The 16,055-nt window shown below is 36.0% G+C and overlaps 1 protein-coding gene across 6 annotated transcripts in view; it reads right to left on the bottom strand.

The window, feature by feature from the left end:
* WRN (WRN RecQ like helicase) overlaps positions 1–16,055 on the bottom strand; it is a 149,859-nt gene that overhangs the window by 66,303 nt on the left and 67,501 nt on the right. For all 6 annotated transcript variants that reach the window (XM_042983152.1, XM_042983154.1, XM_042983153.1 and 3 more), the window contains 5 exons: positions 14,760–14,827; positions 14,363–14,471; positions 13,746–13,814; positions 8,998–9,080; positions 5,281–5,387 (listed from right to left, as the gene is read on the bottom strand). In XM_042983152.1, coding sequence (XP_042839086.1) covers positions 5,281–5,387; positions 8,998–9,080; positions 13,746–13,814; positions 14,363–14,471; positions 14,760–14,827 — 436 coding nt within the window. The remainder of the gene's footprint in view (positions 1–5,280; positions 5,388–8,997; positions 9,081–13,745; positions 13,815–14,362; positions 14,472–14,759; positions 14,828–16,055) is intronic.

Raw genomic sequence — 16,055 nt, 5'->3', positions numbered from 1 at the left:
GAGGATTTTCAGCAGAAGACATAACCTATCTGACTTATTCTAAAAGGATCACTCTAGATGCTGGGTTAATAGACTGAAGGAGGGAGAGTGGAAGGAGGAAGACCAACGAGGAGGCTACTGCTTCAGGGAGATGGAGATGGTGGCTGGTACCAAGGCGGTGACAGAGATCAAGAGAGAAATTATTAGATTCTGTACATATCCTGAAGATCTCATGAGATTTCCTCACTGTTTAAATGGGTGGAGGGGCGTCCAAGTGGCTCAGTGGGTTAAGCACCTGACTTTTGATTTCAGCTCAGGTCATGAGTTCAAGCTCCGAGTTGAGCTCTGTCCGAACAAATCCTCTCTCTTGGGATCCTCTCTCCCTCTCTCTTTCTGCACCCGCCCCCCTCCGGCCCACCGCTTCTCAAAAATAAATAAATAAAAACGTTTAAAATAAATAAATACATCAACATGGGGGAGGTAGAATATGAGAAAAAAGGAAGAGTTGAAAATTTTAAGTTTATTTATTTTGAGAGAGAGTGAGGGAAGGGCAGAGAAAGAGAGAGAGAGAGAGAGAGGGAAAAGAGGAAGAGAATTCCAAGCAGGCTCTGCACTGCCAGTGAGAAGCCCAATTCAGGGCTCTATCTCAGGAACTATGGATCATGGCCTGAGCAGAAATCAAGAGTTGGACGCTTAACTGACTGAGCCACCCAGGAACCTCGAAGAGTTGAAAATTTTTGGCCTGAGCACCAGAAGAATAGGCTGCTATTAAATGACATGGGGGAGGGGTGCATGGGTGGGTCAGTCGGTCATGTATCTGCCTCTTGGTTTCAGCTTAGGTCACAGTCTCACAGTTGGTTAGTTCGAGTCCCACAACAGGCTCTGTGCTGACAGTATGAAGCCTGCTTGGGATTCTGTCTCCCTCTCTTTCTCTGCCCATGCTTGCTCTCTACCTCTCTCTCTCAAGAGTAAGTTTGAAATGTCATTAAGTATCTAAGTAGAGAGATGTTGAGTAGGCAGTTACATTTAAATAAGTATGTGTGTGTGTGTGTGTGTGTGTGTGTGTGTGTGTGTATTTTATAAAATGGTTAAAATAAAAAATAGTGATAATACCAAATGCTAGCAAGGAGGCAAAGAAACTGGATCACTCACACCTTGCTGGTATTAACTGAGTCGGGGGATATAAATTTGGGAGTTGTCAACATATAGATGGTATTTAAAGCCGTATGTTAGATCAAATGACCTAGGTGGGTAAGTGCAAGTAAGGAGGAGAATTAAGTCCAAGGACTAAGGTTTCAGGCAGGCCAATGTTAAAAGTGCAGGGAGCTTAGATGAAACAAGCAGGTGTGAAGAGACAGGAAGGAAGGAAGAGAACCAGGAGAATCTGCTAACTTGGTGACAGGTGAAAAACTGTTTCAAGAAGGTAATCAAGATAATAATCTTGCTGGCTTGTTGTGAGGCTTAACCAAGACGAAAGCATTGACCCCAGGGCCAGTCCCATAGTTGGAGCTCAATTCAGTCTAGTTTGATTCTCTCTCAGTATATACTTGTAACTGGTACATTCAAGTTTTTTTCTTGTTTTTACTTTATTTTATTTTATTTTAATGTCTGTTCTGACCAAATTTTTATGAGAAGAGCTAACAAAAAGAAGCTCTCAATTTTGCTACCTAGGGGCGCCTGAGTGCTTCAGGTGATTAGGTGTACAACTTCAGCTCAGGTCATGATCTCACAGTTCATGAATTTGAGCCCCATGTTGGGCTCTGTGCTAACAGCTCAGAACCTTGAGCCTGCTTCAGATTCTTGTCTCCCTCTCTCTCTGCTCCTCCCCTGCTCATTCTGTCTCTCAAAAATAAACATAAAAAAAAATTTTGCTACCTAGAAGCATAATTAATATGCAATGGAAATAAACTACATTCTACCAAAAAAATAACAAACAATCTCGGTTTTTCTTTCTTTCTTTCTTTCTTTTTTTTTTTTACAATCTCTGTTTTTCTAAGTTTAGTCACACAACTGTTAAATCTTGGACTCTGACAACATACGTGATAGCTTCACTACTATGTGGCAAACCTAAACATAAGTCGACCTTGTTTATTCATTCAAAATTAATACAGTAGACCAGAGAACCCAGAAATAGATTCATCCAAATATACCCAAATGATTTTTAACAAAGTGTCAGAAGCTGCTCAATAGAAGAGGGACAGACAGACATTTCAACAACTGGTTTCAAGCAACTAGATAGACATCTACAGGCAAAAAAATGAACCTCAATCTAAACCTCACACATTACACAAAATATAACTCAAAATGCATCATGGACTTGAAATCTTCAGGATCTAGGGTTAGGTAGAGAGCACAATACAAGAAAAAACTGATGAACTGGACTTTATCACAACTAAAAATGTTTGCCATGTGAAAAACACTTTGAAGAAAATGAAAAAACAGCTACAAATTGGAAGAAAATATTTACAAACCATGTATCTGACCAAGGATTCATACCTATCTACAATAAAACACTTTCAATAGTAAAAATAAATACATAAATAAATAAATAGATAAATCCAATTAAATCAGGCATTTCACAAAAGAGGCAATTAGTATATAAGATGTCATCATCAGCCATTAAAGAAATGCAAATTAAAAACACAACAGGCTAATCCTCCACACTTATCAAAATGGCTAACCATATATGGGGTGCCTGGGTGGCTCAGCCAGTTGAGTGTCTGACTCTTGCTTTCAGCTCAGGTCATGATCCCAGGGTCATGGGATCAAGATCCAGGTGGGACTCTGTACTGGTTATGTGCCTGCTTAAGATTCTCTCTCTCTCCCCCCCTCAGCCTCTCTCTCCTGCTCATGCTCTCTCTCTCTAAAATGAGATTTTTAAAAAAACTGTATTTAATGGCTAACACAGAGGCAACTGGGTGGCTCAGTCAGTTAAGCGTCCAACTTCGGCTCAGGTCATGATCTCGTGGTTCATGAGTTTGAGCCCTGCATTGGGCTCTGGGCTGACAGCTTGGAGCCTGGAGCCTGGAGGCTGCTTCAGATTCTGTGTCTCCCTCTCTCTCTGCTCTCCTCCATTTCACTCCAACACTCCATCCCTCTCTCTCTCCCTCTCTCTCTCTCAAAAATAAATGAACATTAAAAAAAAATGGCTAACACCAAATGCTGGCAAGGATGGAGAGAAACTGAGTCACTCAAACACTGCTGGCAGGAATGTAAAATGGTAAAGCCACTCTGGAAAACAGTTTGGCAGTTCCTTAAAAAAACTATATATGGGGCACCTGGGTGGCTCAGTTGGTTGAGTGCCCAACTTCCGCTCAGGTCATGATCTTGCGGTCCGTGAGTTCGAGCCGTGTGTCCAGCTCTGTGCTGACAGCTCAGAGCCTGGAGCCTGCTTTGGATTCTGTGACTCCCTCTCTCCCTGCACCTCCTCTGCTCGTGCTCTCTCTCTCAAAAATAAATAAACATTAAAAAAAAAAAAAAAACCTACACATGCACTTACTATAGGACCAGCAACTGCATTCTTGGGCATCTGCCCTAAAGAAATAAAAACTTATGGTCACAGTTTGTTTACACACTTGCCAAATGAAGGACTTCTGGGTTGTACACAAATGTCACAGCAGCACTATTCGTAAAAGGCAAAAACTGGAAACAACACAAAAGTTCTTCAATAGGCAAATGGTTAAACTAACTGTGGTACAGCCACACAATAGAATACTATGCAGCAATAAAACGGAACTTTTGATTTACACAAAAACAAAGAAAAACTTGGGTGGATCTCAAGGGAATTATGCTGAGTGGAAAAAGACAATTCAAATAGGTGACAGACTGTATGATTCCATTTATAGAACATTCTCAAATAAAATTATAAAGATGGAGACCAGATGAGTGGTCACCAGAAGTTAGGGTTGGGGGAGGATGGGGGAGATGGCTGGAAAAGAACAGCTTCAGGAGGCTTGTGTTAATGGAGCAGTTCTGTGTCTTGATTGCCGGGATAGTTTTACAAATCTACATATGGGATAAAATTGTACAGAACAATACACACACGCACACACACGTACTTATAAAACCAGTGAAATAAGTATAAACTGTGGAGACTGACTAGTTTTGACATTGTACTACAGTTATGCAAGATGTTACCATTGGGGACATTGTGTGAAAGGTACACAGACCCTCATTGTACATTTTTTTTACAACTGCCTGTGAATCCATAATTCTTTAATATAAAAAATAAACTGTTGCCATTACTTTCAGTTTTCAAGCCATTCATATAAAACATGCCATTCATGTACTTATTTAGAAATTTGCTCTTCTTTATAATTAGGGAAGAAGTGGAGTTCTAATACTAAAAACTTTATTAAAACCTCTTTAGTTCATTTTCCAGGTTTTCAATATGATGCAAGAAAAGATAACCATGCTTTCACAGCATCCTAGAGGAAAAGGACATTGCATAACACCTCATTGAGACAGCATGGGAAACCTAAACATGTTCTCAAGTAGTGTCTGTCGGGGCACCTGGGTGACTCAGTTGGTTAAGCGTCTGACTTCAGCTCAGCTCATGATCTCACAGTTCGTGGGTTCAAGCCCAGCATTGGGCTCTGTGCTGACAGCTCAGAGCCTGGAACCTGCTTCAGGTTCTGTGGCTCCCTCACTCTCTGCCCTCCCCCACTCATGCTCTCTATCTTTTAAAAATGAATACATATTAAAAAAAAATTTTTTTTAAGTAGTGTCTATGTTCTACAGGTCAAATATGGCCCATAGCCTTATTATGGCCCACAAGAAAATAATTTTTACATCTGTTTAAACTTTATTTATTTGTTTTGAGAGAGGGGGTAGGAGGGACAGAGAGAGAGAGAGAGAGAGAGAGAGAATATTCCAAGCAGGCTCTGCAATGACAGTGCAGGGCTCGAACTCACGAACTGAGAGATCATGACCTGAGCAAAAGTCAAACACTTAACCTACTGAGACACTCAGGTGACCCAGTTTTTACATTTTTAAAGGGTTGTAAAAAAAAAAAACAAAGAAAAATATGGACAAAGACCATACATGGCCCATAAAGCCTAAAATATTTATGACCTGGTTCTTTCAGTAAAAGTATACCAATCTCTGCTTTGTGGTATACCTCAATAAATTATATGCCAACCTTAGAAGAAAGTCAAAGTCAGAATTTTTTTAAATCTTTCCTCTGCTTACACCATCCATTTGCCCTTCATAGAGAAGCCCTCAGCCTAATAACAATTCCCCAATCCTGGACTCTCCTTTGTTAAGAACGTCATTTCAAGACACCGCACTTGGCAAGTTTACCGTGGGGAGTGCTTTCTTTAGGGAGCCCAAAGTCCTGAATGAATTCCTGAAATCATGTCCCCATTCAGAAATACAGTGAGCCTCATCCACAGCAATAAGTGTAATACCTATAAAGTGAAAAATATAAAAATGGGGAAAATAAAGTTTAAAAAGAAGCAATAAATTCATCTAAATCAATTATCACCTTTACTTCAAATATATACATATCACAGAAAGGAAAATAAATAACTCAAATCAAAGTATTTGGTTCATATAAAAATATAAGCATAAACAACATCAGGTAACACCAAAAATCATTATGAAACAGAGGATGGGAGAAACATGGATAAAGGCACATGGATAAAAGAAGGAAACATTGATTCAAACAACATTATTTATTAGATTTCAGCTTTCATCATTATTCCTCAAAGAAATGAATTACTTACTATTACTTTGTCCTCAAAACTATCACTCATGAACCACTTGCAATGATACTGTCTTAAAAAAGAAGAGCTGCTTTTTTTTCTCTCTCTCTCTGGTAATACTTTCAATTTTATCTTATCGATTAGCTATCAAAAGAGACAGAAAGAGCACATTCCTACTGAGATAAAGCACATCATCGTCCATGACTGATCACATATCATACTGCAGAGAGTTCCTCTGAAATGCCAATATTGGAAGACAGGATGACATCCACATTTTCTATTGTAAGATGGTAAGAACTAAATCTCAGTATGTACCATGCAGGTAATTCGTTCTTTCCTTCCCTAGCAACCCCTCCACTCTGCCCCCCACCACACACCCACATTGAAACAGAATCAACAGTGTGTACTAATACATTTCAGAACAGGCTTTATTGTATAACCATCCATTAAAATGTCTTTAGATATTTCAAAGTAATGACAGTAGTGCTTTCGCCTTCCATTACCAAATTAATACTTAAGACAAAAATAATTTTGTCCTTCAGTGGAGATGATCACCACTTGATACTTATTTGAGTATTAATCATTTTCTGCCATTAGGAGGGCAATTACAAATATGTGTTCTAGAGTCAGACTACCTGGATGCAGAACCTGGCTCCAGCACTAACATTTGTATTAACTTAAACAAGTTACTTAAGTTTCCGATGGTCAATTTCCCACAAATAAAAGGTAGAAAATAATAGTACTTAACATTTTTTACTTACTCTGAAGATTAAATTAGATCATTCACTTAAAATGCTAAGACAGGGCCTGGCATAAAAGCCGAATTAAAAAAACAAAACAAAACACTAAACTATTACAGTTATTAAATGCCCACTCTGATCCAAACACTCTGCTAGGAAAAGATCAATAAAATGTACTCTGTGACCTTGAGAAGCTCACGATTCTACCCGAGGAGACAGACCAGCAAATAAACAATTATAATTCAGTGAGATTACCAAAAAACAACAGAGATGAAAGAGAAAGCAAAACAGTAAACCTACTAAATATGAATACAGGTTGATTAGTATCAAAATTCTCTGGCTGCTACTGTGTAACTGGGAAAAATTCAATGTTACCACTAATTTGGGCTTTAGAAACTAAATGACCCAGATTTTAAATGAAATAGGTTAAAATAAACATGATGGCTCCTCTTTTAAAACCTTCCTTAAAATTATAGGTTTGAAAAAAAAAATTATAGGTTTGACTAAATATCTCTTCATGGAGCTGAACTTTGTCCCTTACCATCAGTTTTACCAAGCTTTTGCTAACTTTAACTTTATATTTTTTAATGTTTATTTATTTATTTTTGAGAGAGAGAGAGAGTGGGAGAGGGTCACAGAGAGGGAGACAGAATCCCAAGCAGGCTCCACACCAGCAGTGCTGAGCACGATGTGGGGCTCAAACTCACAGCCCATGAGATCATGACCTGAGCCAAAACCAAGAGTCAGACACTTGACTGACTGAGCCATCCAGGCGCCCCAACGATTTTTACTTTAAATTTGCAAGTCCAAGTGTCTGCCCAAGTCCTATACATATTTCATTTTGGCTTATCTGTCACTCAAGCCTTATTTCTAAAGTCAAAAGACAATTACAAGTGTGTTTGGTTTTAAGGAGTCTCCATATAACATTATGTTTGCTGCTTCTGTTACACATGCATACTACTTAAATAATGTAACATAAAAAGCATAAATCTGATTAGCTAAATGTCAGACTACTGTACAAACAGAATTCTGAGCAGATTCACTTTTGTAAGCATTTTACAATTTCCTGCAAACAAAAGCCAAAGAAAAATCTTTCAAAAAGAATTTATGCCCTTTTGTTCAACATTGAGAGTCAACCAAAATGAGCATTTTCATCCATCCTATGCAGAGTATTCTGCTCTAATGACTGCAGTGTTCATAATTTAATCCATTACAAAAAAATAAAAATAGAGAATCAGAACTAGTTGTCAAAGGATCTAAGCAAATTTTTAAGCTAATAACTAATTAACTCCAACACAGAAACAAAGCAAATATTGAAATGGAACAAAACACATGCAGCTCCCCATGAACACAGATCCAGCTTTTGGTGGAAAACAATAAAATTCCTACACCTAGGGTATTTAGGCTTAATCTGAAGTGAAATATCCTTAAGAGTTCCACACAACTGAATAGAGGACACACCAAATTTGTCTCCCATGAAAGGCAAAAATATGCCAATAAGGGATACGATACTGATAATATCTTTGATAACGTATTTAATCAAATGTTAACTTCTGCCCTCATTCTTTTGTTGGTATTTAATACATACTAAAAAGACACAAATTTGTTTTCATTAAGTTGTTACAAAAATTATTAAATGCATTCCTAGAAGTATATGCTACTAACCAACCATTAAATGAGATGTTGCAATGTTGAAAATTTACCTACCCAGAATTATTTTAATATATAATTATTCAGTGAGACCAAATAATATTAAAAAACTAAGACTGGTTAGTTGAGCTGAATGTTTGCACGATGAGCTACGCTATGATTGCAATTCTTGGATAGCTTATTCTAGCCAGCAAGAAGGAAAAAAAAGCAGACAAAAATTTTTAAAGTACAAAAAAAAAAAAAAAATAGGGCACCAGCTGTTGACTAATTCTGTATTTACATTTTCTAGGAAATAAGCTCTGACTTGCTATCTAACTTTTTAAAATCACACTCGCTGGTGGCAAATAATCAAAGTTACTGTGGTTTTCAACCTTGACTACAAATCAGAATCACTCACGAAAAACCACAGGGGCCAGGGTCCCACCACAGGCATGTTGAATCAGAATTTTCAGGTTTGGAGGATACTACATTGTTCTCAAGTTTGAAAAGTGATTCTCATGAACAAGAGTGGAGAACAACTATGTTGATTTAATTCAGATTCAGAATATGAAAAAAAGGAAATTATAATTTCACAGAATCTAAAAATCAACATTTATTTAATAATACATTTAAATTCCTACTGTGTGCCAGGCACTGCACTAGGGCATTTTTGCCCCCAAAATGTTTATAGTCTAGCAGAAGAAAAGAGATCTATAAACAGGCAATTATAATACAGGAGCCTAATTTCTATGGCAGAAGGAATTTTAGGTACTTAGAATAAGACAGGGAAGACACCAAGTTGCAAAGTCAGAGATTTCCTGGAGGAAATAATGTTTGAAATAAACTTTAACAGAAGTGAAATCCAATATCCATTCATATATTTAACTTTAGAGGATAACTCCATTAAATAAGCACTTATAAAAAGATCCTATCATACCACTTACCAATATTAGCCTCAAGTTGCTGGAGTAGGCTCAAGTTACCTGAACAGAATTCTGGAGTTATATACACAATTTGATATTTGCCTCTGAAAAATAAACAAACAAAAAAAGAAATAGAAAAGGAAATACACTACAATAAAGAAAACAATCATCCAATGAATTACAACTTAAAACCATAATACCTGATAAATTTTTAAATAACACATTATACCACTCAAAACTAAATGAACATTACAAGTGTGTGTATATATCCACATGTATTAGTTCTCTGATTCTACTTCAACACATCAAAATAAACAGTGGCAAAGAGTACTCAGGAAGTCCTCAGCATTAAGGTGACATTAGAAGCCAGGTCCTGATTTCCAGCAGTTTAGCCCCAAAACTATAGTGTTTGAGTTAAACAGTTAAGCCTGTGGTAAACCTTCTATGTGTTGGCAATCCACCCACATACCATCCTCCTTCTTGGAGAATTACAACCCATTATCCTACCACCGACTCCCTCCCCATGATTAAATCCATAGTGCCCAAGTTTCTCCTACGTATTTTGCTCTCTTGCCTAAATAGATCTTCTTGGGCCAGGGTTCAGCACTGTATCAATGTCACATCAACTGGTCTCTGTCCTAGAATTTGGAGTTCCAATCAAGAACAACCAGTCAGTCTCTGCAAATGACAAGACCTGTAATTTGTGAAAAAAAAGGAGCTGCAGGGCAGTCTTCTCTATCTTATGACTAGAAAAGCAGAAAATGCTTATCTCCTCCGACAGAAGAATTGAGGAGACACAGAGAGGCCATGGATAAAAAAAAGCCTTATTGTATTTTGATACCCAATTTAAAGTCTCTTCCTAACGGCTGGCTAATTCGTGTTCAGTGTGACCCATGAGACGTTCCTATATCCTTAATATAAAATTCATTATTTGCTTAAGCTAGCTTGACTTTTTTCTATTCTGGGCAGACAGAATCCTAACTAAACAATGTTTGTAATAAAGTTTAGGTCTAGGGCATTTAAAATATATAGAGTCTCCTTTTCATTCTACTAAGTGAAGACATAAAGTTAAATAGAACGAAAACTTAATTTCCTATATAAAAAGACTTTAAAACATTTCATCTACTGTGTGCTAGGCATAGTGCTTTTATTAGGAATTAGGAACAAAACAATTAGGAACAAAATAGATATGCTTTTAATCTCATGAAATTAATTCAATATTCTAATTAACATAGGAAAACAGTATAAATAACAAGTTCTGATGTCAGCCTGCCCAAGGTTTGAATCCCAATTCTACTTCTTACAAGCTAAGTGATTTTAACTTCAGTGTGCCTCAGTTTCTTAAATGTAATGTAGTAATGATAATTATAAAGACAACTAATTCAACACAAATCTACATTGAAGGTAAATCCAATCAAATTCCACTGGCATTTGAGTTGAAAAGGTAATTTTGAAATACTTATGGAATGTTCACTTTGGCAGCACATATACTGAAATACTTAAGGAAATACAAAGGACCTAGAAAAGACAAAAAACTTTGAAATAAAAGAACAAAATCAGAAGACTTATACTACCTGATTTCAAGACTTATTACAAAGCTACAGTAATGAAGACACCAATCCAGATAGGCAAACAGATTGATGGAACAAAGACTGTAGCAAAAGACCCACATGTATGTAGTCATTTTGTTTTTGACAAAGGTACAAAGGCAATTCAATAGAGAAAGGATAGTATCTTCCACAAAGAGAGCTGGAACCAATTGGATATCCTTAAGAGAAAATAAGTTGTAATCAGTAACTGGTACGATACACAAAATTTACATTAAATGGGTTATAGACCTAAATGTAAAACTTAAAACTGTAACACTTTTAGGAGAAAATATAAAAGAAAGTCTCCATGATCCTGAGTTAGGCAAAGGCTTCTTAGATTCCACACCAAAAGCAAAATCCATAAAAGAACAAATTGACAGGCTGGACTTCAAAATGAAAAACTGCTCCTCTTCAAAAGAACAGTTCAGAGAATGACAAGAGAAGTCACAAACTAGAAATGGTGGCAAAGCATATACCAAATAAAGAATTTGTATTCAGAATATATAAATGATTACCAAAACTCAGTAAGGGAAAAAACAACGATAAAGAATGGGCAAAAGATGTGAATAGATGCTTTCTAAAAGAAGATCTACAGATGGCCAAAAAGGACATGAAAAGATGTTCAAATTCAGTAGTCATTAAAGAAATGCAAATTAAAAACACATTGAGATCTTATTAGAATGGTTAAAATCAAGACTGGCCATACCAAGCAATGGCAGAGAGGAGGAGGGATTAGAACTCTCAGACCTTGCTAGTGGGAATATAAAATGGTACAAATCACTCTCAACAAAGTCTGGCAGTTTCTTAAAAAGTCAACATAGAATTACCTATGACCCAGCAATTCCACTAATAGGCATATACACAAAAGCATGAAAACAATCTTCATATAAAAACTTACACACAAATGTTTGTAGTACAATTATTCATAACAGCCAGAAGTGGAAACAACCTAAATGTCCACCATTAATGAATGGTTAAACAAAGCATGTTATGTCTGTACAATGGAATATTATTCATCCATAAAAAGAAATAAAATACTGACAACTGATGCTAAGTGAAAGAAGCCAGACACAAAAGGCCACATACTGTAGGAGTCCATTTATATGAAATGTCCAGAGTAGGCAAATCATAGAAACAGAAAGTAGATTAGTGGTTTGAAAGGGTGTTGGGGTTGAAGGGGGAGGGAGATGGGGACACTGGGGAGTGACTGCGTAATGGACACTGAGGTTGTTTCGGAGTGATGAAAATGTTCTGGAAATTAGACGGTTAGATGGTTGTAAAACATTGTGATGTACTAAAAGCCACTGAACTGTATAAAATGGTTAAAATGATGACTATTATGTAAATTTATCTCAATCAGAAAAAAAAGTTAAATATATATTCACGACATGATCCCGTGATTCCACTCCTTGGTTTATACCAATCAACACATATGAACACATACCAATAAACACATAAATGAAAACATATGTCCATACAAAGACTTGCATACAAATGTTCAGAGCAGCTTTATCTGTAATAGCCCCAAACTGGAAACAATGCCATGTCTATCAACAGTTGAACAGATGAAACAAATTATGACAATACCCTTATGACATAATCTAGTTAGCAATAAAACAGGAACGAACTATTGATACATGTAACAGCATAGATGAATCTCAAAGTAATTATGCTGTGTGATTTAAACCAGACAAAACAAGAGCACATATTGTATGACTGGTTCTGCTCATGTGCAATTTTAGAAGACATAAACTAATCTAGAGTGGCAGAAAGTAGATCAGTAGTTACCTGGTGAGTGGGGTAGACAAGGTAGGAATAAGTGAAAGGAATGCATTACAAAGGGTGTAAGTAAACACTGAGGATGATGGATAAAGGGTCAGCATCTGGATTGCAGTGATGGTTTTGTCGGTATTTATACGTCAAACTCACCAAATTATACATTTTAAGTATGTAAAAATTATTGTATTGCAATTATACCTCAATAAAGGTAATTTAAAATGTTTAAAAGAAAGAAAACGTATGTTCTAAAAAAGATCTTATAGGAATGTTCACAAAAGCTTTATTAGTAGTAGCCCTGAACTACAAACAGCTTAGGCATCTACTGCTGAGGAAATGAAAAAACAAACTGTGGTCTTTTCATACGATGACGTTTCATTCTGATATATCAAAAAAATTATGGATACGTGCAACAACAGGAAGGATTCTCAAAACATTTTGCTGAATGAAAGAAATCTTACACAAAAGTTTTTATTGTATGAATCCATTTATATGAAGTTCTAGAACAGACAAAAGTATGGTAGAAAAAAATTAGTGGTTCGTTTTAGAATGGAGATAGAACGACAGATGGAATAGGAAGAGACGTGAAGGAACTTTCTGGAGTGACAGTAACATTGTATATCTTGATGGGGGTTTGGGTTATACATTTGTATGCATTTATCAAAACTCAGTAAATACATGTGTATACGTGTGTATATTAATAAGATATATACATTGTTAATATACATACACACACATATTTTTTTTTTTAAATGTTTTTATTTATTTTTGAGACAAAGAGAGACAGAGCATGAGCAGGGAGGGGCAGAGAGAGAGGGAGACACAGAATCCGAAACGGGCTCCAGGCTCTGAGCTGTCAGCACAGAGCCCGATGCGGGGCTCGAACTCACAGACGGTGAGATCGTGACCTGAGCCGAAGTCGGACGCCCAACCGACTGAGCCACCCAGGCACCCCATATTTTTGTGTGTATGTGAGATTTTATCCTTGTTAGAAATTATGCTATGATAGGACTGGTGGGGCAAGAGATTTAGAATCCAGTCCATGCTCAGCCATGAATTCGTTGAGTGACTTCAGGCAAATTACTCGCTCTGGGCCTCAACTTCGTCTGTAAAAATGAGACAAAACTAGATACATACTCTCCTACTTCTACTTTCAAAACCAAAATTTTACAATTCTAAGACTACAATGCTAAATTCACAGTCCAAGAACTAAAAATAATAGATTTCTTTTAAGTCTTAAAAATTTTTTTAATTATCAGTTCTGTAAATGTGCTATAAAAAACAAAATACATTTTTTAATCAGGAACATTTTGTCCATGAATTAAATAAAAATCTTTTGTGTACAAAGTTCTCTCACATATCATAGACACAACCACCTAATCAGAAATCATATAAGTTACTCACAATTTAATATCCTCTAGAACATTTTTTGACTGTGCTGATCCCAGAAAACAAGCTGGAATGTTGGACATTCTATAAGAAGAAAAACAAATATTCTGGAGTCATGTACACACTACAAATATCAACTTAATTCTTAAGGAATAAAGAAACAATGATGAACAATCCTCTTTGCAATCTTCATTCTTTTTATAACTCACTGATTTAATAAACAAATTCCTTCGAAGGCCATATGAGAAAGCAAGTTGTTAAGGCAGGTTTTTCAAAAAGATTGTAAGCTCAAGTTAAAGAGGTTTAAAATGTTTCTGTCACTTAAAACTATACTTCCATGTATACACTTCATATCAAGCTAAAGAGTAAGGGTAACCAAAAGAGAAAAGACTTTTGAGATATGGATGTAAACTGGCTTAGAGTTTGCCGTTACACAAATTTTTACTGGGGTCATCTGGTAGTCTTGGATTTTAGAGAACTCAAGAAAGAAGGTAAGTCCTTCCACCAAAGGGTCATGTATCACTAATAAAGATAGAGCAACACTCACAGAAATGTGTTACTGGGAACTAGATTTTAACATACAGGATAGATTACATGTTTCCTTCATGGAAGAAAAAGAAAACATTACTGACTGAAGCTGGAGCACTTGGTCTTCCATCAAAGAAATAAGAGGAGAGATGACAAGGCCAATCTTGCCTAAATACACAGGTGGGAACTGGAAGCACAAACTCTTTCCATATCCTGGAAATAAAAATAATACACTGATAGAAATAAAAATAAAGACTTGGTACTTTGATTTCTTCTTACAACATAGTTGGCTGAGATGAACCACTAACATTTTATCCTCTTATCCTCCTAACAGCTAATTCGTGCATAAATGTGAGCATCTAATCTCAGATCCCTCTCTTCTGAATTTTAAATCATTTGCATTTGTATTTATATTTTGAGAGTACAGTGAAAGATTACACCCTTGAAAACCTTTAAGTTTTATATTTTAGAGGACTACATTATTGCTTGAGTACAGCTTACCAGTTGCCATCACAACAACATTATCTCTTCTTTCTTCCAGTACAGAATGAATCACCTTCCACTGAACCCTGCAGGGTAAAAAGCAAAAGGCTATTTTGTTTTACTAACAAAAAACCCAAGGACAAGTTGAAACCTGTTTAATTTTTTCGCTACCTCCAACAGAATTTGTTCTACATTTTTGAGTTTCAATACAAAAAATGTATAAACCCTGGAACTTTAAAACAAAGAGTCCCATGTGATCAAGCTCCCAATCAAGCTGATTTCACAGTTACGAGTTTCAATTGGTATATGCATTAAATTTCATTACATATATCAAAACTATAAAATAAATTCTAAGTTTCATACCAGAAATCCAATAGAATCATCATTGATTTAAAATAAATAAAAGAAATGCTCCAGGGGCAAGGACTGCCTGAGAAGGGAAATGAGGGAACTTTCTGGAATGACTTTAATGTTCCGTATTTGACCAAAGGCTTAGGCTGGTTTGACCATCTCCTCGTATGTAAATTTTACATCAAAGAAATAAATCATAAATATATAGCTATAATGATTTATACGCTGAAGTACTTAAGGAGATGTGTAATGGTGTCCACAATTTACCTTGAAATGCATTTTTAAAATTGGATAGATTAAGGAATGGATAGAGAGGTGACAGATGAATACATGATAAAGCAAGGATAGTAAAATGTTGAATATACAGGTATTCATAGTAAAAAAAATTCTTTCAACTTTACACTATCTTTGAAACTTTTTAAATAAAATACTGAGGGAAAAATCAATAGGCAAGGTGATCTTCTGATGTGCTGATAATGACCTATTTTTTCTTATGTGAGTGCTGGTTACACAGGGTGCCTAGTTTGTGAAAATTCATTCATCTGTACATTCATGTGCACTCTTCTGTATGTAGGACATAGTTTAATAAAAAAAACATTTAAGATCAAAGAAAAAGGGAAAGAAATGTCTCCATGGGTTAAATTTTAAATTCCCAGAATAGGAAAAATCCAGTCTAGATTTTTACATTCTTATTAATTTACTTGTTCTTCATCTCATTTTTATTCATCTCCTTTTAATACTTATAAATGTGCCCCTTAGACATAAATACATTTGAATACATTAAAACTGGTAAGATTATCACTGTTCTTCCAACTGTTGTCTTATGAATTTCTATTATATGAGCATGCTTTGGACAGTAAGATGTACAAAACAGACACACAGATATTTATTTAATGAAAAACAAGTCAGTGTTAAGTTAGATTAATTTATTGATGTATTTAAACTAATTTCTACACAGAATTC

Source organism: Panthera tigris, chromosome B1, assembly GCF_018350195.1.
Source record: "Panthera tigris isolate Pti1 chromosome B1, P.tigris_Pti1_mat1.1, whole genome shotgun sequence".
Classification (NCBI taxonomy): Eukaryota; Metazoa; Chordata; class Mammalia; order Carnivora; family Felidae; genus Panthera; species Panthera tigris.
Note: the sequence above shows the minus strand (reverse complement) of the source record. Positions and strands in the feature narration are given on the sequence as shown.